This window comes from Sebastes fasciatus, chromosome 7, assembly GCF_043250625.1.
Source record: "Sebastes fasciatus isolate fSebFas1 chromosome 7, fSebFas1.pri, whole genome shotgun sequence".
Taxonomy (NCBI): domain Eukaryota; kingdom Metazoa; phylum Chordata; class Actinopteri; order Perciformes; family Sebastidae; genus Sebastes; species Sebastes fasciatus.
This window is the reverse complement of record NC_133801.1, coordinates 8,167,024-8,193,031: the sequence shown is the minus strand read 5'-3', so window position 1 is coordinate 8,193,031 and position 26,008 is coordinate 8,167,024. Positions and strand designations below refer to the sequence as shown.

The window sequence follows — 26,008 nt, the reverse complement described above, 5'->3', positions numbered from 1 at the left end:
TACCATGCAGGGCAAACACGGCTTAAAGGACCAGTGTAACAACTAGGGGGGTCTATTGGCAGAAATCAAATATAATATTAATATGTATGTTTTCTTTAGTGTATAATCACCTGAAAAAAATAAGAATCGTGTTTTTGTTACCTTAAAATGAGCCGTTTATATCTACATATGGAGCAGTATCTCTTCACGGAGTCTGCCATGTTGCTGCAGTAGCCCAGAACGAACAAACTAACCACTATTAACCATTCTTGCTTGGGCCGTAGTCGGAAATGTTACTCGCTCCCGTCGCCGCTGCTCTCTCTCTCTCTTGCTTCATCACTCACTTCCTACTTACACACACACTCTACACACTGGCTCTGCTGCAAATTGCTCAAGAGAGGGCCATTTGCGTTTTTGCGTCGGCCACCGTAGCTCTCTAACACACTTGGCACACGGGATAGGCTTCAGTTAGTTGCAATCTCATTACCTCACCGCTAGATACTGCCAGATCACACCGCCTAAACACAGGACCTTCACCAAGGTGTGCTGAGAGAGACAAAACATCGTCGACAGAGTATTGTACTGACAGTGAGTGATTAGAGGTAAAATGTTGAGATGTAAAACAAAGAAGACGACGAAAGGAGATCTGTAACTAAAGTCCCTGTTGCCAGACTGTGCACCGTCCCAGCTGGGCACATCGCGCCGTCTATCTCTCTCTCCTTTTCCATCTGTTTGCTTTGGTAAAAACAAGCACCGGTGCAGCCCGGCGCTGGAGCCTGGGATTCACCAAACCCCGGCTCACCCAGGAAATGGTAGCAGGGTGGGAGACGGGGAGGGGGAGGCATAGAGAGGGACGTCTGCTGGAAGCCCCTGGGGTCTGGTAAATATTTTCAGGAGTGGAGGAGGAGGAGGAAGAGGAGATGTGTGTGTGTGTGTGTGTGTGTGTGCATAGGGAATTTGCCGGGACAGACCTGCTATCATGCTGAGCGCGGAGAGGCAAGTGCTCCACGTGAAGCCGTTTCATAATGATTATTAACAAGAGAGAAATTCCCCCTGCCTGCCTGAGTGCTGTGTGCATATATGTGTGTGTATGCATTCCACATCTACCCTCCCAATCCCTCTGTCGGTCTCCCTGCCCGACAGTCTTACTGCTGTTGATTGCATAATCACTTTAATGGAAGCAATCACATAACCACTGCAGACTATTTTGTATGTGCGCCTTCTTCTCGAAGATGTAACGCACTGGACGGGTCCTTCGCAGTGACGCACCGGGCAGGGCAGAGCGACAGTGAATACAATAGAGTGGATTACACAGGTACATGCTCACACATATAGGCAAGCACAGAAAGCCATTCACCCCTGCAAGAAAGACAATAGATAAGCAAACGCAGGCAGACAGTGCTGTAGGTGTGCATATGAGAGACAGAGAGAGAGGTCATTTAATCCATCCATTTCAGGGTGGAGTCTTGTTTGGCCGGAAGGGGAGAAGGGAGTGAGTGAGTAGAGGGTGGATTTGATGGAAAAAAGAAAAAGAGGGTGAGAAGAGAAGGAGGAGTGAGAGAGATTGGGTTTCTACTCCACATGGGTCTGGCTTTAATCCTCCGAGAAATAAAATAATAATAAAAACTCTCTGATCAGGATGAGAGACAGACCGACAGACAGACCGACAGACAGACAGACAGACAGACAGACACAGACGGAGAACAGGGGAGGGGAGGGAAATGATGGGGGGGAGTGAATTCAACAGGAGTGAGGCTGTCATCTGTATTGCGAGAATGTAACTGCAAAGGACTTTACTGCTGGGCTTGGCACTTTCATATGTGCTGCAATGATGAATAACAAGGTGGAGAGAGACTACTGTATCAGCATCGATAGATATTATAATCAAATGTACTCGTTACCGTGTAAGATAAGATAAGATAAGATGTACTTTATTGTCCCTGAGGGGAATTTGTCTCATGCATGAACGTGCTTAAATTCACATGTTGAGTGTGAGACTGTAGTTCTTAAAAATAATGAACGGTAATAAAAGACAGCGGTTTCGTGTGCAAGACTAGGTATAATCATACCAGATAATAAATAATGAATTTACAATATATCAGTTCTCAATAAAATAATATCATATAATACTAGACCTACTTGTTGCTGTTTAATATTTTGATGGACAAGGGAATAGACCACGAGCCCGGGTCACCGATGATTTCCGCTGCTACAGTAAGATAAAAAAAGGCGTATATACTGAACTGGGTTGTTTTGACCAAACACCGTCTAGTACCTGAAACTCACAGTGTGTTATTTCAACACAGATGGCTCCATGCTCATAACCCCTCAGTAATCTCCTTTTCCAGTGATAATATGAGATCTTGTTGGCATCAGCTTTTTCAAAATTATGAGTTTCATTATAGCGGAAAAAAACAAAAAACACCTGCACATCATCAGGCCTGTGTGCTGGCGAGAGTACGGCAGATATGTCCGGGCCTATTTTTTCCCCCTTTATTAAAAATCATCAGAGAGTCAGTGTGGTCTTTCATATCATATCGCTGAAACGATATGATGATATTGGATTCTGTATCAGCACGTCAGAGGGAGATTGTTATTAATATACTAGTTGCAGTAGTAGTAAGTAAGTAAGTAAGTAAGTAAGTAGGCTATACAATACAAAATACTACGACTTTATAATCTTGCAAATTTGTGAGTTTTTTTCTTGTAAATTTGCCACTTTAATCTCAGAGAATATCCACGTTTTTTTCTTGTAAATTTGACACTTTAATCTCAAAGAATATCCACGTTTTTTTCTTGTAAATTTGACACTTTAATCTCAAAGAATATCCACGTTTTTTTCTTGTAAATTTGCCACTTTAATCTCAGAGAATATCCACGTTTTTTTCTTGTAAATTTGACACTTTAATCTCAAAGAATATCCACGTTTTTTTCTTGTAAATTTGACACTTTAATCTCAGAATATCCAAATTTTTTCCCATAAATTTGCCACTTTAATCTCAGATTATATCCCATTTTTTTCTACTAAATTTGCCACTTCAATCTCAGAATATCCAAGTTATTTCTCTGAATATTACTCCCCTGCTCCAGCTCCGTAATTTTTTTTTTTATCTACAATGGCCCTAATATGCCGTCGTACTAAAGAGTAAGACCTTGAACCTTATGTGCAAACTGTATGAAGACGTCCTGCTCTATATGAATGAGGAACAGAATACAGTAAAGACTTGAATGCTGCTGGATGAGCATACAGTATATAAGTGTGTTTACTCTTTTACAGTAAGAACAACACAGCCAGATGTTTACTGAGTCTAGCAGAAGGACGTATACTGTAAAGCTGCAGAGACATATGCGCCGTGCAGCCCTGGAGCCAATGCAAACACATTTTTCGTCTCCTTGTTCTGGTCAAATAAATTGCTTTTACCTTCGCTGCTTTTATTTGGGCTCAGTGCTGCTGATTGGGCCTCACAGTCCCTGGTGGGATAAACTAGACAGGCACACATGTGGATAACCACACACACACACACACACATTCAGGCTACATTTTATCTGTGTCTGTATGCATCTCTGTTTGCCTTTGTAGTCGTGCCTGTGTGCACGTGTGTGTATGTGTGTGTGCGCGTGCTCGGAGGCCCCAGAGAGTGAATCAGCAGGTCCTGACGCATGTGAGTGAGTCGGGGCTGCCCGCTGGCCTGCCTGCATGGAGGAAAAAACTCCATCAATGATTAAACGCCTGCGGCCATGTTTCAGAAGCCGCCTGCAACCACAGACACGCCATCGCCGGCAAAAGGAGGGAGGGAGGGAGGACAGTGATAGAGAAGGAGAGAATAAAGAGGAGCGAGCTAATGAGCAAAAATAAAAGAGATATAAGCCAGGTTGAGAAAAAATGAGCGCTTGAAGAAAGAAAGATGGCACAAGTGAGGTGGTTCTCTTTTCTTTCTTTTCTCCCTCGTTAGTTTTACCTTTCCCTTTCTGTCTCTAAATCTTTACCACCCTCCTCCTCTCCTCTCCTCTCCTTTTCTTTTCTTACCTCTGTATCTCCCTCCTTTACCTGACCCTCCCTCTCTTCTCCCTCCCTCCCTCCCTCCCCTCCGCTCCTCTTCCAATTACCAGGAGGAGTATGAGCAGAACCGCACACTTCACAGCTTTCAAGTGTTGGAGAGAGATCCTCCTGGGAATTATCCAGCAAGAGATGAATCCTCAAATGCTCCCCCCAACACCTACCCGTCCCCATCCTTCCTCCCTCTCTGCTTATAATTTCTCTCTCTCCCTCTGTCTCATTTTCTCTCCCTTCCTCCTCCATGCTGCTCCTTCGTTACCTTGCGTTGTTATTTCGCTCTCTGAACCGTCTCTTGCCCTGCTCTGTTTTCAATTGAAGTCTCTCACTTTTAGCAAAATAATTGTATATTCTTACATTTCTCACTTTATTTTATCTTGTTTATTATGTTATTTATGTATTCAGGGATTTGATGAAGCAATTCTTTTTAACATTTAAAGATTTTTTGCATTTTCTACACGTCACTCCTTCAGATTATACTGTATATCCTCATAGATACATAATGAACTCTTTGTAATTATTGCACAGACACAGACACATACTGTAGCTCCTCTGGAGCTAACAGCTAACATTAACGGGAGGTGCCACTGATACATTATGGTGTGTTCAGGCTCTATTCAGTAAAAATGAATATTGAGTGAAGGTATATTCAAACGATATCATGATGTGTTCAAATGTAACTTAAATAAATCCAGTTGTTTGAAGGAGATGCTTTCACAGCAATATCAAATGGAAAATAGAGAGGGAATTATGACCTGTTTAACTTGTGTATGTTGAAGTATTTGGGATTTATTGTTTTACTTTTGTTTTTTACCGTGGTATTGAAGTGGGATCGAGAATAGCGGAATTTCCCTGGTATTGGTATCGACTGCTACATTTCGGGTATTGTGACATCCCTACTAAGAAGAACATTTCTTACCGTGCATATTCAAGACAAGGAGCTACAGTTTGAGAAAGTTCAGAACCAAAAGCATTATGTAGTCGTGACCCGATGTCGGTGTCCTCATCCTGGTATTGTCCCGCAGTTTCTTCTGTCTACCTTCCAAACTCTCTACCTCCTCATCCTCCTCTTCCTCTCTCCCCTACGTCTCCCAGACTTTGACCTGGAATCAATACCACCGCCCGACTATGGCTGGTCGATAATCTCGTCCTCTGGCCGGCCGCAGTGGAAGCCTCATCAACTTAGTGCTTCCATCCGAAAGGAATTACCTCTGCCACCACACACAGGCAAACAAATCGGCCTACCTGTTGACTTTTCTCACTTTCTCTTCCACCTCACTTTTTTATATTTTGTCATCTTTTTCCCCCGCTCTGTTTTCTGTCTCCCTGCCTGCTCCATTTGCATGACTTTTGCTTGAAAGTGATGATTGAGGTGATTTAAAGCTCTTCTTCTATTTCTTCTATTGTATTCTGTTGTGTAGGTACACATCAAGATAAGCTCAGCCATTAACAAAGAAACACTAGTTGCCGTGGCTACCGTCATCACAAAAAAAACTACAAAACTTGATTTATCAAGGCTGAAGTTTGGATCGGGATTAACAAGCAACGGTTGAGTGTTTTCACTTTCAGAGTGTATCTGTTCGTCACAATTACCGAAGGCAACAAACGCTCCGGCACTGCAGCTGTAGACGGGAGGAAAGGGTGAGGAGGAGGAGGAGGTGCAAAGGTGGAGGAAGAGGAGAATGAGGAGGCGGCGGCAGGGAAGGATTTCAAGAACGAATGAGGCAAATGGGGAAAGAGGAGGAGGAGGAGGAAGATGAGGAAGCACAAAGGGGAGAGAAGGAAGGGAGGCAAAAAAAAGTGGCTCCCGTTGTATCGGAGCAGCGGTGTGTGAAAACACACACTCTGCACTCCTGTCGCCTCGCTGCTTAATGAGGAGAGCCTCTCAGGAGCAGCGCACGCACACACAAATACATGGAGAGCACACACACACACACACACACACACATACACACACATACAGTAGAGTGCACAGACACACACATACATACATACACTCAAAGATTTACAACCAAGCCTTTGCATAATAACTTTTGCCGTCCAGTTTCAGTCCCATCCCCCACTTGCTCTCTTTAACGTGATGAATGAGAGTCCCTGTAACCCTCGTCCAGCCACACACACACACACACACACACACACACACACACATGCACACACACATAATTACAGTCACAAAATTGCACATATTTAAAAAGAAACACATAAAAGCACATACATGTAGATTCACACAGACACAAAAGCCCAAAATGCTCGAGGAGACATCTTCAGGTTTTTTTTTTTTTTTTTTTATGCAGACAAGGAGGCAGAGATGCAGTCAGATGGAAACCGTCAGTCACAGATGAAAAGTCACTGGCTTCCTTTCTCTCTCCATCTTCCTCCTCTCACTCTCACTCTTTCTCCCATCCTCTTCCTCTTTGCACTTTCATGCGTTCTCATTATTGCTGCTGCTCTCTCTGCCTCTGATTCGATCTCTTCTCTGCGCTTCATTGTGCTTCATCTTTTCGCTTCCCTTTCCCTTATTTGGTCTCTATCTATTTTTTTTTTCTTCTTCCCTCTGCTTTACTCTCAAAAAGGAAATTGGAACTCTTTCCTGCAATCCATCTGTTGTCACACTAATGCCTGCACCAGTGCTATGCTCTGTTTTCCACTCATTTCTGCTCCTTTTCCATCCCTGCACCCTCCAAATCTACTCCACCCCTCACCCTCACACACACACACACACACAAGTACTACTTTCACTCATGTCCAGTCAGCAGGTTGCGTAACTCCCAGTGCATTGTGGGTCTGGATGCATGCATTTGTGTGTGTGTATGCAATGTGAGCTTGTGTGCAGAGATGACATTGCAAAGTAAAGAGGACAGAGGCGGTTTTGGTGCATAATAAAACTTGATCTATGGCTGCTTTGTAATCACACTGACCTGCAGAAACAGAGAGACACACACACACACACACATACACACACACACAATACGTCAGGCTCTGCAGTCTGCAGATATGTGCACATTTAGCGAATAGACACACGTGCTAATATATCACACACACAGACACTCTGCTATAAATCATGCATTTAAAGAAATCACGCACAGATGCAAATACACACCGCCTATGCATATGCGTGCGCTGTACTTTGTGCACAGACACTTAAAAAGAGCCACTTAGCCAGCGCGGGCTCGTGTCCCCGTCGATGAAGAGTTAAAATGCAAATAATTAATCCTATTCTGTTCCAGGGAGAGAACCGGCTGGGAATGAGACTGTGAAATCCTGTTTGAATTGTGCCCAACCTCACATGATCCCCTATACTCAGCCCCGTACTGTCATGTGTCAAAAATGACCAGTTGGCCTAAAACAAAGCACGAGCGTACAAAGGAGAGTTTTACATAAAGATGCATCCCATCATTTGTGGCATTTTGGCACTGAAAATGTGGAGTTTCTGTACTGTAGGTTTTTCTTTGTGTGTTCAGTCGTGGCGGCTATCACTGCCTGTGCTAACAACTAATTAGCATTTTAGTCCAAACAAACCAGAATTGTAAAAGGCATCGTTTTGTGCATCAGAGGATGGCACTGCAATCTGGCCATTTTCAAAGGGGTCCCTTGACCTCTGACCTCAAGATATGTGAATGAAAACAGGTTCTATGGGTACCCACAAGTCTCCCCTTTACAGACATGCCCACTTTATGATAATCACATGCAGTTTGGGGCAAGTCATAGTCAAGTCAGCACACTGACACACTGACAGCTGTTGTTGTCTGTTGGGTTTGAGTTTGCCATGTTATGATTTGAGCATATTGTTTTATGCTAAATGCAGTACCTGTGAGGGTTTCTGGACAATATTTCTCATTGTTTTGTGTTGTTAATTTGATTTCCAATAATAAATATATACATACGTTTGCATAAAGCAAGCATATTTGCCCTCTCCCATGTTAATAAGAGTATTAAATAAAGACAAATCTCCATTTAAGGTATATTTTGAACAGATAAAAAATGTGCGATTAATTTGCGATTAACCACGATTCAATATTTTAATCGATTGACAGCCCTAGTTTTCATGTGTTATATCAATATTGCATTATGGCAATCCACATGTATACATTTTATATTATAGTAGGAATAATTTATGAATACGCCAGCTATGAAACTGTTGCATTGTTGAGTTCTTCTCTCCTCCTCGCTGTGTTTTACAGTGACAGACAGTCAAACAGACACCAAGCAGACAGACAGACAGAGATGGATTGTGTGGGTGAGGGTGGATTTTGGGTTGGGGGTGGTGGGGGTGGTATTGGTGGTGGTGTGGGAGCTTATCCAAACATGGCCAAGACAACTGAGTAACACAAAACAACCAGCCGGCAAGCCACAGCACCACATGTTAAGACAGAATAGCAAATGAAGCAGACTCCGATATTACCCTGCCTTCACCACTCCGGGGGAAGGCAGGGGGAATCTATATGATGAATCATGAAGAGATTTCTTTTTTTTCTTTTTCTCGTATAACTCTCTGCTTCTCGCTCTGCTTCTGTCTTTGTCTGTTTTTTCTCTCTCCTCCTATTCTTTATGTTATTCTTAATGAACTCCTCTGTGCCCTCGCCGCTCCCTCTCTCTCTCCTATACTTCAACTTCCTCCATCCTTCTTCTCTTTCTGTCTATTCTCTCCATACCTCTCCTGCCTCCCTTTCCTACCTACTCTCTCTCTCTCTCTCTCTCTCTCTCTCTCTCTCTCTCTCTCTCTCTCTCTCTCTCTCTTTCAATGTACATAACAGTGTACTCTTTAGGAGGGAGCCCTGGCGGTATCTATGGCAACCGGATTGCTAGGCAACAGCCGATTCTCCCTTCCTTTCCTGCGCCGTGCAGCAGCGGCAACAATCAACCAATCAAAAGCTGAGCAGGAATGCCGGTGTACGTGAAAAGTTCAGAAGACATCCAGAAAGCACTGCATGCTCTCTTATTTCCACATGTGCCGTCTTAACATGTAGAAGTATCACATAAATTAACATAAAATCAATCTGTCCATGCGCTGGAAGACAGGGAATTTAAATTGAAAATGTGTTGTTATACAGAATAGGCCTGAAAAATACAGCTCAATTACAAGGTTTTTCCTCTGAATGTGAAGCCAGTTTTGCCTGTTGTTGCTATGCACATGCACACACAGACAAATAATAGGCAATTTAGGCACACATATGCTCATTTACATACAATTAAACCTCTGTGCACACACCGCTGGAGCCCATTGGAAAGAAGTTTAAAAGACGACTCATTAAACACGAGTATTTTCGGCAATTTGGCAAAGCTTTGGCATTCTCCATACTTCAAAACTGATCTTCGATATTACATTTGAGAGCAAAGATTAACCTCCTGGGACCTGAGCTTTTGTTTGGTTTGGTTTTTTAAATTTTCCTTCCTGTTTTGAGATTAATAGGACCTGAAAAGTATAAAAACTAAACATTGTCTTTGAACAGGAAGTAGTTTTAAAAAAAAAAAAAAAGGATGTCTTCATATGTGGACAAGGGGTTTATTTTACGGTATATCACAACAAAGTCCCCAGTGTGTAACTGCTGCAAAACAGCTGTGTTTGTTGTTAATTGTCACTGTTTAAGTGTAGCCTAAAGCTGTTCCAAAATTGTTCCTTTCAATGCTTGAATATGAAAAATGCAAAAAACAAATTGCAAACAACACAACACTTCTAAAAAACGTGATTTGTTTGTTTTGTTAACTCGGTATGAATTTTCCTTGCTCTATAATCCAAAATAGGAATGTCCTTTTTGTCTGTAGGAACAGTTCGTCACACCTGTGTGGAACGCTAATTAAGTACGATAATTATATAATTGGCAGCGTTGTAGCTTGTTACTATTCCTAAAATGTGTTCACTATAAACGTTATTAAGCATAAATAAACAAGTTTCAGCCATAAAATGTTATGAGGTTTTGCATCTTTTTGTCTCGGGATCGGCGGTAGAAGGACTTGGTTTAGATGCCCGCTATCTTGTTTTTATACTAATAAGTGTATTGTGCTTTTGCTACAACTAGATGGTGCAAAAAAGTGTCATGACCGAGGACAATAAGTCTAAGTTATGCAGAATGAATTACAAAGCTTAGTTTATACTTGCGTGAGACACCGTGGCGCTGGCCTCCGTAGATGGCGCGCGTACTACAAGCATGCACAGACGCGTTGTTCGTTGCAATATGCTCCGAAACGCCAGGAGGCGTGGAAAACAGAATATTCTGTGGATAAGTAAGAAGTCAACGACTGGTACCGGAAAGGAAAGTAGGCTGCCTGGCAACAGTAGTAAACACTAAACACCGACGCATTTGTGTACTGTAATTATTACTGTCGCTTACCTCCAAGTCAAAATGACTTTCTGTCTCGGTGGCATGAGCCTTTTTTTTTTTTTTTAGCTTTTACAAAACGATCTCTCATATTCTTTCCCAGCCTGCAGCAGAAAGCCTCTTCTTTCTCCGGTGTTGCCTATTTCTTTCCAAGTATTTAATGACATCTGACTGTCCCTGTGATGTCTGTACAGGTGAACCTGCTCGGCCAGTCTTCCCTCGAAGGCATCCACGTTGAAACGAAAAGCGCAGCGTGCAGTCGGCGTGTAGCTACAAAAATTCAAGGTGCACGGCAACCCACCGCGACAACTTGGAGAGCCTTCGTGTACCACATGAAAGCCGCGATTTTCTGGCGCACGCACCTTGCGCCGGCTTCACTACGGCGACCATAAACCAGGCTTTAGGAGCAGCAAATGTAATGTCCCCATATGAGGATGCAGGGTCAAAACTCAATAATTTATCACACAAACAACATTTACAATGCATTACTTCACTTTTTCCCTCAGAAATCACAGACAGAATTTGGTGGTTTGGAAAGTTTTTGGTGGCAAACGGCATTCGATGCAGAGACTTAACAGCTTACAAGACTCGGTGAACTGACAAAAGATTAGTCCCAGTAGAGAAACACATCTGTATCTGCCCAGTGACACTGCTATAAATGGCAACGTAATGGTTAAAGCAATAAAACACAAGAGCTGGAATCTTACCGCACTTCAAATCAAGAGAAAGACAAATAGATGTAGAGAGAAGGGGAGAGAGAAATTAAAAAAAAGCCGAGGCAGTGGTGCACATATGGAGTGACAATAGACTCAGAGTGGGGAGTGGCCATTTTAGGTTCTCAGCGTTGTTTTATATTGATGTTGGTTGATCAAAATTCGTCCTTCACTCCTCTGTCTGCAGACAGCGGGAGGAGGAGGACAGGGAGGCCATTTTGAGACACAAGGCAAAAAAACTGGAGAGGGGGAGAAAAAAAAACACAACAACCAACACAATGGTGAGTAGGAACAGAGGGACGCTGACCTTCAAAGGGCTCAATTACATGTCACACACACACACACACACACACACACACACACTCAAAGTTGGGCATGATTGCCCATACAGTGCATTCACGCGGCTCGGTGGCACAAACACACCAAAAGAAAAATGCATGTGTGTGTTTTTGTGCATTTTTAAACACACTCAGAGCGTCCCTGCTGCTCCACGCTGTAGGACCGTCTGTCCGTCCAGATAAAGTGGCCTCTGAATCTCAGTTCTGATTTGAGAGGGGGGATTTAATGACAACTATCCTCCCCCCTTCCTCATTCTCCCTCTCCCTTCCCCTCGGTCTTTCTCTCATTCCTCTCGTTCATTCACAGTTGCCGTTTCGTTGCAATCTATTTATCTTGTTGCTCTCTCTTTCTCATTTACTTCTTTCTCTCTCTTTCTCTTCGTACCCACAAAACCAATTTTCAGGTGGACACTGCAGGGCCGACCTCTAAAGTAAACATCCCTCTTATTCATCCCCTCCTCCTCCTCCTCCTCTTCCTCTCCTTCTTCGTCTCCCCCACCCCCCCACCCCTCCTACCATCACATCAATGCCAAAGGAGCCCCCTCCCCACCACATATCTCCCTTCCTCCCTCCCTCTCCACCTCCAACCTTCTGTTTGGAGGAAAGGAAGTAGAAGAAGAGTAAAAAAAAAAAAAAAAGTACGAGGCGCAGTCATGAATTTTAATGCCGCTGCTCATTTTAAGTAAATAGTATATCAGCTGGGATGCAGATATATGAGGGTTTAGTAGTTGAATCTGGTGGGGATGATCAGGGGGAGAGTGTGTGGACGCAAAACAAAGAAATAAATTAACCCAAAAGCTGGATGATGGATTGAGCAAAAAACAGCAGAGAAGAGGAGCAGAGAGAGTAACGCAGAGGAGGGTTAAGTGAGGATGCAGAGCTACAGGAGGAGAAGTGGTGAAAGATGGACGAAGGGAAAGAGAGGGAAGGAAAATCTCATCTCCTGGTGGAATAATCTCTCATTTATCACGCTGATGGGGAAACAGGGAGAGAGAGAGAGCTGGATGAGTTTCATATTGTGATAAGTTTCAGCTCACACTTTGTGTCGTGGTTGCAGCGTACATGTACATGTACATACAGTACTACTATAGCGTCTAGACGGCAGAATATAGCATGAATTATGCATGCAGGGTTGCTCTCATTCGGGGGGAGCCATGTTAATATTGTTACATATGTGGCAATATACCGACGGGTGGAGGGTGGAGGGTGGAGGGTGGAGGGTGGAGGGTGGTGGAGTCTGCTCCATGACACTCAGCAAATTGGGGAAAGCTATAATGGCGCACACACACACACACATTAATTCATGCACACTCACACGTATGAACACACTAGAGCCTCGCAAATGCATGTGTGACTTGTGGACACACACATACACACCAAGCCAAAAGGCTAAGCTTCCTTTTTCATTTCAGCAGAGAAGATTGCATTTTCGGAGGCTATGTGTGCGTGTGTGTGTGTGTGTTAGTGTGTGTGTGTGTGTGTGTGTGATTACTGACTGTTTGGGAGGGAGTGATGGGGGATATTAAACGATCCAAATGCTGTCTCTCTTGCTCTCCTCCACTGGAGAGACCTAAGACTGCAGCATGGCCACACACACACACAAACACACCGAAATCGCACACATACTGGGCCAGTCTTATCGTTAGACAGGCCAATTTAAAAACACACACTGCCAATTAACTGTGAGGCAGCATAGTTTCAGTGTGGACATTTGTTGTAGTGCAGTATGCTCAGATAATGTGGATATGTATATGTTTTTGTGTGTTTGTGTCTGCGTTTCATTCTGAGCAAATTGCTTGTTTTAAGAGCGGAGAGGAACAAAGAAAGTGGATGAATCGCCTGCGCTTTCTTTTCAAATGTCCACAGCGTTTTCTCTTGTGTTTTCTGAGTGTGAATAACTGTAGCTATTTTACTAACGATTACTGACCAAAACACAATCTCCCGCAGGATAAATGCATACTATTGTCCTTAAAATAAGTTGCACAGAAACAAAACAAAACACGCAGACAGAAGATAACGGCGAACAAAAAACACACACTGATAGAAAACCCTGGGGGCGAAAATAAATAGCCACAAGAAACAAAGACGGCGAGCAATTTGGTTAGTGTTGATGCTGCAGCTGACAGGAGGTTTGAGATCTGATTCATTACCTGTTCATAGAAACCTAAATATTTGCTTTCCTTCTTGTTCACTGGCATTTATTGCTTTCTTATGGTACCCTTGATACATTAAGCAGAACCTTCGTAGCCTTACGCTAAGTGCAATCTTGGGATTCCTACCTTTATGTATACCATACACTACTATTGAATGCTTTTTACTGCACATTATAGTATTGTCCTCTACTATTTAAATGCTTGTACAAACCTGGAGGCCTCCAGGTTTTGCACTCGGCCCCTTTACAGCTTCAGGAAGTCTGCCAAAACTCAATAACTCTTAACTTCCTGCAGTTCATCTTATTAAATAGAAGCCAAAAGTCCCGCAGGGAACGATGTGACCAATATTCAGAGGGAGTAAATGTCCCTGAGCCAGATGTACATGAGACATTTTTCATGATGGGCATTATAACTTGTCCAACGCAGCTGTAAGTAATGACATTTATAGTGGCCACATTCCATTAAATTGTTCCATGTAGTGCCAAGACATGGGTGATATATGCTGGCTTATTGGAGCACCTACGTGGAATGGAGCCATCGTCAACTTTAAAATGTTTAACTTCTACAAAACGATGACTTTGCATATTGTGCTCCGACTTCATAAGGTGACGGCGCTCTTCGTGCACCTTGTGGGGCCTTCAAACCTCATCGCCAGAGAGTGTTGATATTGGATGATTCTGCAAAACTCAGAGTAAGTTCACTGACAGTGGTGGGGGAGGGGTTTACGTCCAGTGCAAATGTTTTTCAAATCTTGCATTCTACAATAGCTGCTTATGGCAACTATGGTGGTATTTAATCACATGATTGTCCATGATTAATTGCTATTAATCACAAATTAATCACACATTTGTCAAGTATTTAAGTGGGCAAATGCTTGCTTTATGCAAATGTATGTATATATTTATTATTGGAAATTGGTTAATTTACCCCGTGTGCAACCAGAGGTCAATGTTGATCTATTTGTCACTTAAAGCTGAAGTAGGCGAGATTGGAGCAAATATGAATTAAAAAAAGTTATTTCTATAAAACGGCCCCTATATCGTGACAGTAGTTCATGAAACCGGTAAACTGAAAAAAATCATGTTCCTCTGTGTCCTCCGGTGCTCCTAACAGCATCTGCAAGATTTCACAGACCGGAGGCAAACAAGCATTAAAAACTGATCTGAGGTCTGCTGTCCATCTGCTGTCTATGAGAGCCGGCTGTAAATCACTCGCCAACTCCGACCAAAGGGTCAAACTAGGCAGCGCTGATCAAATATGAATCAATATTATGTTACGTTAATGCCTATTTCTCGCCTTAAATGTTTTCAGAATCATCTTGGTAGTGTATGGTTTAGTGTACGTTTGGTGAAGGAACGCCAAGTTCTGGTCACATGACCGGAGCACAGCCAATAGAAACGCTCTCTCTATGAAATGACCTGTGATTGGTCAAAGTCTCCCGTCACGGACTAGATTTTTTAAAGCCTGAAAACAGAGCCATGAGGAGGAACAGAAGTCTAGTTTTCTCTCAGAACACTTGAATAACAATATGCTGAAAGGTTATTATGGATTTTTTGCCCAATGATGCCAAAAAATATACTGCCTACTGCCACTTTAACTTCCGTACATAAGTAACTTAACTTCTGAAGTTATGTTAACCCAAACCACGCTTTTTTCCTAAACCTAACTAAGTAGTTTTGTTGCCTAAACCTAACCAAGTTGTTTCCTGTGAAGACAGAAGTTTGTTTTGAAAATACTGTTTGCATGTATTTACACGTGTTGCTGGACATGCATAGGAAAACGCACGAAAAATGAGGAGTAACTTTTCGGAAGATATCATACGAACCGTTGTATGAGGATATTTTATAATTGTTGTTAAGATATTTCAGTCTGGATCAAAGTGGTGGACCGCCCAACAAACCAAAGTTGCCGCTATGGCTATAAAGAAACTTGTTTTTTGATTGTATTAATCTATTAAGTGCCACTTCACGACAAAAACATCTGTGCCCCTGCCATTCTGCAGCTACATACATACCCGCTGGCAAGAAGTGCTGGAGGCATTAGCAAGCAATACCAGGGCTCTTCATTACGACCTCATGATATTCAGGACCAGTGCATTCAAGGATAGTCATTAAGCCGCTGATAGCTGCAACCATATTCTGTGTGCTATAAATTGAAAGGTACATACAGTAGAAGGCTGAAATATAAATGTAGAGTGTGGCGGTAATTTCCCAGAGTGTTTGACTGGTGTTTGTTCACTGACAGTTATATTTAGAGCTGATGAGTGTTGATTGAAGAGCAGTTTGTTCCCTCATTTAGATGATGTATCTCTGCAGCAGCTGCTGAAACTGTCTGAAGTGTTGCATTAGCTCGTATAGGTGATGACTGATTGAGGATGTAAAGGTGAACACCATCCCAGTGTTTCTGAGTAAAAGGGAGAAATACTGATCATTTAGCTGTAATGTGAATTCAGTATTGTATTATGCAATATGCTTGCCACCATCACCCGTCCTTCTACTGCATGTAAATAGTTTTCTATGTATTATTATCAAGACTAATGTCTTTATGATTCCCTGTGGTTGTTGGCTGCTGATTCTGTATTCTAACTGACTTCCAGACCTTTAACGCAAGAGGTCTGACAGTGGCTTTAGCCGTGGGCTACAGCAGCCCAGACAGGGAAAGGTTAAATGCTACCTTGTAAAAAAAACAAGGTAAATTACCCTTGGGCTCTGTTAGCCTTGGGGCAACCTTGCAAATATTGAGGTGTCATGTGCAACCTTCAATAGACTCGGAGTCACATATTCTGGCTATCGACTCGGAACAACAAGCAGAAGTGTGACAATCCGTGTCCAACAGAGTAAAACCACTTTTAATGCAGGATACACATAGGTCTACTCCATGTATGTTTAACCCAGGCGGCAGCCTACGGGTCTGAAAAGTGCCTCAAACTTGCATTCTTTCTAACAGCCAGCAGGGGGCGACTCCTCTGGTTGCAAAAAGGAGTCAGATTATATAGAAGTCTATGAGAAAATGATACTTCTCACTTGATTTAATATCTCAGTAAACATTGTAAACATGAGTTTATGGTCTCTGTCGCTAGTTTCAAGTCTTCTTCAATACAGCATGATTGCCTAAAAATGTCTGCTTTCGGTTGTACTTAGCTCCACCCTCTCGTGCCACATCTAGTTGCAAATAACCAAGATGACGACGGCCAAATTACCAAACACGAAGCTTCAGAGCTATAGTCCACAAATCAATGGGTGACGTCCACTTCTTATATATACAGTCTATGCTTTAACGCCTGTTTGCCCCCATTTGTATTAGGGTTAATCCTTATGGTCATTGTCTCTACAGAAGCTCCCATCTGCAGCTGTAGCTGCATAAACACATGACCTGTTTACCAAAGCCAGCGTCCAACCCTTGTTTAACTCAGGTCAAGAAGCCAAGTCGGATGATTCATGGTGACCCACTTTGATCGACCGCAATCACAGTTTCAACCTGCGTCACTGCGTCAGTCTGAAAAGGGGATCAGTGAGAGCTGAAGAAGTCAGCTAAACTCAGTACTCCACTGGGAGAAATCCTATCCTTCATCCACACTTTGGATTTGGCTCAGTCTGCACTGTAACTATCCATAATGCTGCAGGAGGACGATCGATAGTTCTCGATAATATTCAGATTATTAAGGATTGTTGGAATGATCCTGAAACTGCTAAAACCAAAACACTCCACATGAAGTAAATAATGGATGATGATGGACAGCTGGACAAGTTTAATATTCAGACGGCAGACTCACGCTTGTGGTTGTTCTTGCGCTGGAAGGGTAGTGTGTGTCGCTCCGAGTCTTCTTCTCCCTCCTCGTCTGCCAGGTGTGTGTGAGTGTAATGGTAACTCAGCCCTGGGCGGTTCTTATAGCGCTTTCCACAGACTGTAACACACAGTCAATGCATAAAATGAACTTTCTGTATGTGTAAGTTAAGAATAAACAGACCTGTCTCCGAAGAATTACATCCCCATACAACTAAACTGCATTCTCAATTATGTTTGTAGGGAAACGTACTTTGTCGCGTGTCTTCGTCTTTGACGTATCAGAAATAGTCCGCGGATGGCTGCAGCAAGTGACATAGTATATAGAGTGACTGTTATTGAAAGTTACGTGGTATAATAACGAGTATAACAAGTGAGAAAGTCCACTACGGCGGGCCAACACGATCTCATCTCAACTCATCACGTACTGATGATTTGTCAGACCCCTCGGCGTCACTTTTCGGTTAAGGTTTAGGCAACAAAACCACTTACTTAGGCTTAGGACAAAGCAACATGGTCGGGCTTAAAACGACTACGTTTGTACAGTGAAATGTGACTCGATGTTGTAAACACAGAACAGGAACGTACAGCTGATTGTAAAGTGAAAGTGAAATTTTACACACGGGACGCGAACAGCGGCCTCTGGATGAAAACCTTGTGTTTGTTGGACCCTTCCACCTCTCCTCCAACCAGCCCGGTGTGTCTCTTTCGCTCTTTAAACTACGTCACCACAGCACTTTCCCTGAGCGTTTACTGTTGCCACAGATGGGTTTACATTGTAGTGAATGGAAACCCTTGTGCGTCTCATACCTGCATTAAAGGGTGCCTGATGCGGCGATATCAAACGCCGACGGCTGTGACAAAGCGTCGGTATCAGGGTGGGCGGTAGGGGGGATTGATGGGTCCAACAAACACAGGACTTCCTCCCAGGAGACTGCTGTTGGTGTCCCGTACATTCATTTACGTAGTCATTTTAAGCCAAACCATGATGTTTTTTGACTAAACCTAACCAAATAGTGTTGTTGTGTCTTTTTGTTTCAACAGCATTAACATTGCGACCGTAATCTGGGAGAAAATACGTTTCCCTCGAAACGTAATTGAGAATGCAGTTTAGTTGTATGGGAACCTAATTTTGTAGGAGTTGTAATAAAAGAGTAAGGAGAAACAGAAATAAAGAAATTAAGTTGCAACGCTCACTGTCACAGACGTAAGGCTTGTCTCTGTCTTCAATGGCAGCTGGCTCTTGTCTCTTCCTCATGCCCCCAACACCGTAGGCCTGCAGAAACCACACACACACATACACACACACACACACACACACACACACACACACACACACACACACACACATGCTTGTGAGAACTCAGACAGCCTCATGCAAAATCACACATGTACACAGAAAAAGTTTGAACTTCAACACTTGTTACCTGCATGCACATACACACTAAAAAGAGCGTAACAGCACACTTCTCACTTGTTCAAGTGTCTATACACACACACGCACACACACACGCACACACACACACACACTCAACCACACACTTGCGTTTGCATTCCTCTGTAATCATCTGCTCTCAGTGTAAAGCTCCACTTCCAGCAGGAGGGGGCTGATGACACCTAGCAGGGGAGCAACAGCTCCAATTAGCAACCCTGGTGTCTGTGTGTGTGAGCATGTGTGTATGTGTGTGTGATGATTTTCAGAATACATTGTTAACACTTGATTATCTTCCCATAGGACGCCCCAAAAAGAGTCGGGGAAAAAAAATACCTGTCTGATCTAATCAAAGTTGTTAAAAAAAAGCAGGTCGTCCCAGCGTGATTTAAATCTCTGGATCCATTTGCATTTATTCTCTGTAATAACTGTTGGGTTGTCAGATGACATTTCACTACAGACTCAGGAATACTGAGAAGTCACAATAAATTAAATCTATTATGACCTCAGACCAGGATTTAGAAAAAAAAGTGCCATTTCTGTTGATGCAATTTCTCCGTGTGTATAGAATAGATGCTTAATCCTTGTCATATTCATTTGACACCAGCAACACAGGACTCTTACCCTGACACCTCTTCCTAACATGCAGCAAGTGAGCGAATTCTAGCGAATGGAGCGCGAAAAATTGTTTAGATATACTACGAGCGATGTCACCGACTATTACACAGAGAGCGCAATATTGATTAGCTGTCAGTTGCTGGCAGCGTTGATTTTGACCTATTAAAATACGTTCCAGGTGTGTGAAACCTCACATAAATAGAACCAGGGCGAGTAATTTTTCAAACAAGTGACACGTCGCTCAGCCTGTTTCGCTGACGCACGGAGCAGGTTAGGACATCTTCATTGGGGAAAAACTGAAACAATCTGATGTTCACTCGTTCGCATCGCGTCCGATTAGGAAGAGATGTCACACACCCTGTTTCGGTGGCTTTTGGCCAATTCAACATGTTGAAATTCTTCCGATTTCCCTTTTTGAATACAGACTACCGCGACCTGCTGGTGTGGAGAGTTATTTCCTCTCACGCAGGTGCAGGACGTACGTACTAGTTGGCCGTCGGCTGTAGTCTTTGCGGTGTGTTCAAGTGCAACTTTTTGGCCAAGACACATATGTCGTGGAGCGATGCAACAGTCGGCCTTCGTCGCCGCTAGTTCTTTGGTGTCGTTTTGGTGTATCTGGACCTTACACTACGCTTATATGAGTTGTGCAAATGAAGCAGATTCCGTCGAAGTTTAAATCAGAATAACTTAGGGGCTGTCATTTTATAATCTAATCTAAATGAGAACTCCTTATTCTCTGTGTCTGACAGGCAGGACGCTGAACTTTCACATCGCAGTTTGACTCTGAGCTTGATAAGCTTGATGAGACTTTGGTTTCCCTACAGCTTCACTCTTCTACACCGACAGCCAAACAGTTTCTCTCGTGGCTTGCTAGTTCAGTATAAAATGACCAGGGGTAAAAAAAAAAGAGATGTCATTGATGTCTGACCCGTGCTTTGGTACGGTTCTTGCGTTTCGGGACGTCTTCCTCCATCTCGTCCGTTTCCAGCTCATGAGGGAAATCCCCGACCAGCAGCTTCTACGGATGAGATACAGACAGAGCGAGAGAAACAGATGGACTGTCAGACAGCTTAGTTAGTTTCCTCTCCTTTTTTACTTTTCCCCTCTTTCTTTGCTTTCCCCTCAACCATCTCGGTCTCTACTTGCTTGAACCCATGTCATGAAATTGCTTGTCTTCCTGCTGGTTTGAGAGTATTCACATAATCGCAGTGCAGGAAATGATCTTAAGAGCACAGCAGAACTATTACCATTAAATATAGCCAAATGTGTCTCCATTTAAATGAAATAAACGATTTGATTTAAGACTTCTTACATTAAAGGGGTACACCACACAATTTAGTACTGCACTTATGTAAGATAGGGGACTCACAAGAGGTACATTAAGAGAAATAATCAAGCAACAGAGGTCAAGATATCCTGATTCTTAGTCCCTAATATGGGTCAAACTCCAAAAACACTGGATCCTACATTTCCCATAATACAACATTGTTAATTTCTTTAATGAGAAATTAACAGACAAATCAGACAAAACACATGACAAATCAGGCTGTTCTCATGCACCGCTACCTATGAAAAGTTATGCACTGTAATTCGTATATGTCCCATGAAATCAGTTTGTATGTAATCCACGTAATCGTGAACCAGCAAGTATAAAGAGCAACAAACACCGTGTCGGGAGGAGGTCAGGGTGGGTAAAAAAACACCAGACTTTTGCCCCGGAGACCGGTGTTCGTATCCTGTGCGAGTCACGTAATTTCCATACTTAAGTAACGCCATTTCCACGATCTTTTCCCAAACCTAACTAAGTAGTTTTGTTGCTTAAACCTAATGAAGTTGTTTCCTGTGAAGACGGAAGTTTTGAAAAGACTGTATGCATGTAATGAGCAGAAATTGACACGTAGCAACACGTAGCAATTCGTCTGAAAACGCTTGAAAAATGAGGAATAACTTTTCACAAGATATCATACGAACCTATACCTATGAAAAGTGATGCACTGTTATTCATATATATCCCACAAAATCAATTTGTATGTAATTCACGTAATTGTGAAGCAGTAAGTATAAAGAGCGACAAACGCCATGTAGGGAGGAAGTCACGGTGGATGGGTGGGTCAAAAAAACAGAGAGAGACTGCTCCTCGTATCATGTGTGAAACCAGAAGTCAACGTTGATTTCGTCCGTACTTATGTAATGCCACTTCCAGTGTTCTTTTAACCCAAGCCACGATCTTTTCCTAAACCTAACCAATACGTTTTGTTCCCTAGAGCTAACCAAGTTGTTTTCTATGAAGACGGAAGTTTATTTTGAAAATACTGTATGCATGTAATGAGTGGAAATTGTCACGTGTTGCTGGACATTCGTAGGAAAACGCACAAAAAATTCTGTAATATATCACACGAACCGTAATATTCATATGAGGAAACATAGGACGAATACACTGAACTTCATGGATTTAGGACAAGATGCTTTTAGCTTTATGTTAAAACACATTAATCTGATTGTGTTTGTGGCAGAGTTAAGTTTGCACATGGAGCTATGACGGGGCAGCGTGTTGACGTCATGCCTGGCTGGGCTGGAGTCAGGGGAAGCCCTGGATTAGAGGCCCTACACACTTCTCTATCTGTCAAAGGGCCACTCTGAGGGCCACTGTGAGGGCCACTCACTCAACTGATGGATAAGCAGTCCATCTGGTTTCAAGAGCCACTGCCTTGAGCTGGTGACGCCGGCCAGATGAAGTTTTTGCTCAGAAGTTACTGACTGCAACATTCTGTCATAAACGATGACAAAGAACAAAGAGTTGGATCGTCTTCCCTCAAACGACCCTAAAATAATTGTCCACGAGGTTGGCCTGTAAAACACGTGAGAGGAATCCCGGTAAAACACCGAGAATGACTGCAGTGCATCGCACACAAATCACAAGCACGCACACACGGTGCCAGGAGGGAGTTGTCAGAGCCGCGGGAGGCTGTGTCACCGCCAAAACACATAGAGAGACAAAGGCAGAGACAGACAAAGAAACACAAACACAGAGGGTAATACAAGACAGATAAAAAGAGTAAGAGACAGTCTGACATAAGAATAACAACAAAGTACAGAAGAGAGAGAGAGAGAGAGGGGGAAGAAAGAGAAACGAGAGTCTCACCTGACACTCGCTCATTGGCTCTTCTTCCTTGGTTTCTACCTTCTTGTCCAGGGTTTCCCCGGCGAGCAGCGACTCCAACACGGGACCATCTGGGATGCCCCCCTCCTTCTTTAGAGAAGCCTCGTAGTCTGGAGAATGAGACAATTACAATCAGAAAACAGCAGAGATCTCACAATCATGCTGACATGCTCAGTTGAGCTGACAGTGCCCCGAGGATACTAAATTTGGCTGGTTCACGACAGCACAACGACTTCAGCTTCTGCAGTGTACAGACGCGGAAGTAATCGTCCGCAATTTGCCTGAAATATCACACAATCGTGTATTGCTTGTGGGACGTGTTTACATATTCTTCACCGATGTTTTCTCTTCATATAACCACCTGCTAGGGTGTCAGTAAATGAGCCAAATATTCAAATGTATTCTAAAAACTATGACTACACATAAGACTTTCTTTCAATTACGATACAAACACAAAGCTCAGTAATGAAGCCGTGAACCATTGAAGTTATTTAAAAGGTAGAAAAAAGTGGAGGTGGTGATATTTTGTGACCTTTTGAATTTACAGGAGCAAAATACATCTTAACCCCACCTCGCTAGTGGGCCAGTCATTTAAAATCATGGTGAGCAGCCAAACATTGCTCAAACTCACAGATCTTTATTCTAAATGTGTCTCTATGCTGTATGTTTGATGTGTTTTATACTCGCTGCAGCACAAATTGCCCACTTGGGACAAATAAATTGACTTTATTCTTGATTTTCAAAAACACCAAATTGCTAAATCTCGGGGACATAGATGATTTTTCCAACCGTAGTCGGCGGTAAAAGATATCAAAAGAGCTCCTTAATTACCGATCTTGAACTCGATCGGTACAAGCCGCGGGTCCTCCAGGATGTTTAGCCGTCTCTTCTTGCGCCAGCATCGAGCGGGATATGTGTACAACTGACCTGGGGCGTGACCTGAAACACAGAATAAAATACACAGCTTGGTTAAAAGACATAATGCCACGATTCATACTTTAACAAAAAAAAACACAGTGCTTTAAGCTAAATGCTAACACATCTTAGTTGACTGAGTTAGAGTGCTAACATTTGGGAATAGAGTGCTGCAGGAATGAGTCCTAAAACCCGGGAATGAGTTAGTGTTTTAGCTCTTCTGGTTCCCTCGTCTGGAAGTCAATGAGTTTGTAGTTAGATGCATGAAATTAGGTCTGTGGTTCACTCTTGAATTTTAAAGCTTTTACTTGTCTTAAAAATGGCGGTTGCTAACAAGTGGCTAAATGAGACTACTAAACGTCATCACACTAAACACTAGTCCGTCATTAGCTTAGTTCTGGTGATGTGAAGTCATGCGACCGTGGTGTAGTTCGTTTATAGCCTAACGTAAAGTGGTGTTCATTTGTGAAGATTATCTTGCTGAAGTATCATAAACGTTTGTTTGTCACAGAGCTTATTTTCTGCAATAATCCCAAACCCAATGGAAAAATCCCATTTGTCGATGGCACCAGTGCAAAGCTAACTTCCTTGTTGGCCTCCAAAAATCAACATCGCCCTTGCAGCACTCTATTAGCACTAAATGATCACCAAAGTTATTAGAATTTAAACTGAGAGGGACATGGATTTATGAACCAAATTTCATGGAATTTCATCCAATAGTTGTCGGGACATCTCACTCTTACCCACAAATGTCAGAATTCATCCTCTGGAGACAATGAATATCTGTACAAAATGATATCTTAATCCATCAAATAGTAACCTGGTATCACTCCAAAGCGTGTAATAGACCTGCCTGTCCACCAGAGGATAGCATGTCAGTGTCACCGAGGCGGGAATATTACATGCGTGTATGAAGGTGAAGTACCAGCAGGGAGCAACAAAGCCACTAAGTTAGGTTTAGGAAAACATCGTAGTTGGCCTTAAAATAAGAACGTTAACTATGTAAAATTCGTAGGGAATCAACGTACAGTAACATGTGACCAACGTCTTTCTCACTTTTATATTACGTCACTAGCGCTGTGCGTAGCATATTTACATGATGTGTTTACATTGCAGTCAGTGCAGACTACATGGTTTACAAATGACTCGTCTAAAGCCAGCACTGCACTGTTATTGCACGCTCCTGCCTTGTGCATTATCATGTCATTCATACGCCTTTTCGTGCAACCGGGTGCTAATAGTTGTTGAGATATTTCAGTCTGGCATGGCTATAAATATAAATGGCTGTGATGTAAATAGTTGTCTGTTGTCGTTATTAATGTTTTTTTTTATTTATAAACTACTTTTTGTTGGTTGTGGAAAATAATCAATGTTAATCAATTCAATTCTCAATTTAATTCAATACTATTCTATGCAAATCAAGTTATAACTAAAAACTAGCAAACTAACAAACAAAAGAATTGTACTGGCAGACACCAGACAAAGCCTACAAACTCAAATCGTTAACACACTCTTGCACAAGTGCACAAACACACACACACACACACACACACACACACACACGCACACACACTCTCTCTGTGGAATAGTTGGTGCCAGCGGCGTATCATTGCCTACAGGGGTGTCTGATTCACTGCCAAAATACACTGATGTTACAGAGAAAAAGAGAAAGCAATGAGGAAACACCCGTTGGGGAAAGTTTAAAAAAAAAAAAAAGTTGAGGTGTGAAAGGTAGGAGGCCTGGAAAAGAGGGGGAGGAAATGAGGGAGCGGGGAGAGGAAGGAAAACGAGACAGAAACAAGCAGAGCAGAGGAAGGAAGGAAGCCGCGGGACAAATGAGTGGAGAAAATAATTTGTGTAGCACAACAGCTGGTAAACAACAACGCACACACCTCCAACAAAGAGGAGTGCTCTGAAGAGCTCCTCCAGCCTCAGACAGCCACTCGCCACTTTATTCTGACAACACACACCTCACACACCCTCAGAGACACACACCTGGTCCACGGTGGTTCTTCTCCATCCAGATGTAGCAGTTGCTCTGGGCCACGCCGGTCTGGGAGTCCAGGAAGGGGAGACGCATGGAGCGCTCGGCGCACAGACGGGCATTGTAGCTGCGACAGTGTTCAATGGCCTCCTTATAGAACTCCTCACCAAGACTGAGAGGATAAAGAAGGGAGGAGGAGGAGGAGGAGGAGGAGGAGGAGGGAGAATAGAAAGAGGGAGGGTGTGAGGGGGTCAAAGGTGAAGAACGAAATGGGAATACAGTCCAACATTAGCAGGGGAACAGGATGCCAAAAGCACAGCATGCCTGTGTGTCAAAAAAGGAACTTTCATGGACGTGGGTAGGGCAAAGTTTTGTGTGTGTGTGCAAGCTTGAAGGGATAGTTGCTGTTTTGAAGTGGGGTTGTATGAAGTACACCATAGTCAGTGTATTACCTACAGTAGATGACGGTCAGCACGCCCCCAGCTTGGAGAAGCAGACAGGAGTTACCGCTCGGAAACAAAGCAATGTACTGCTGTGGACGGGGCCGGCAGCGAAACGTATT

The 26,008-nt window shown here is 43.0% G+C and overlaps 1 protein-coding gene across 2 annotated transcripts in view; it reads right to left on the bottom strand.

The window, feature by feature from the left end:
- The window catches only part of dpf1 (double PHD fingers 1), a 50,184-nt gene that overhangs the window by 8,425 nt on the left and 15,751 nt on the right, over positions 1 to 26,008 (bottom strand). The window contains exons 3-8 of one of the 2 annotated variants that reach the window (XM_074641333.1): positions 25,458 to 25,618; positions 23,475 to 23,486; positions 22,530 to 22,657; positions 20,316 to 20,405; positions 18,535 to 18,613; positions 17,327 to 17,458 (exon numbers count right to left, since the gene is read on the bottom strand). In XM_074641333.1, coding sequence (XP_074497434.1) covers positions 17,327 to 17,458; positions 18,535 to 18,613; positions 20,316 to 20,405; positions 22,530 to 22,657; positions 23,475 to 23,486; positions 25,458 to 25,618 — 602 coding nt within the window. Of the gene's footprint in view, positions 1 to 17,326; positions 17,459 to 18,534; positions 18,614 to 20,315; positions 20,406 to 22,529; positions 22,658 to 23,378; positions 23,487 to 25,457; positions 25,619 to 26,008 lie in introns of both variants that reach the window. The other variant, XM_074641332.1, reaches the window with a different exon arrangement.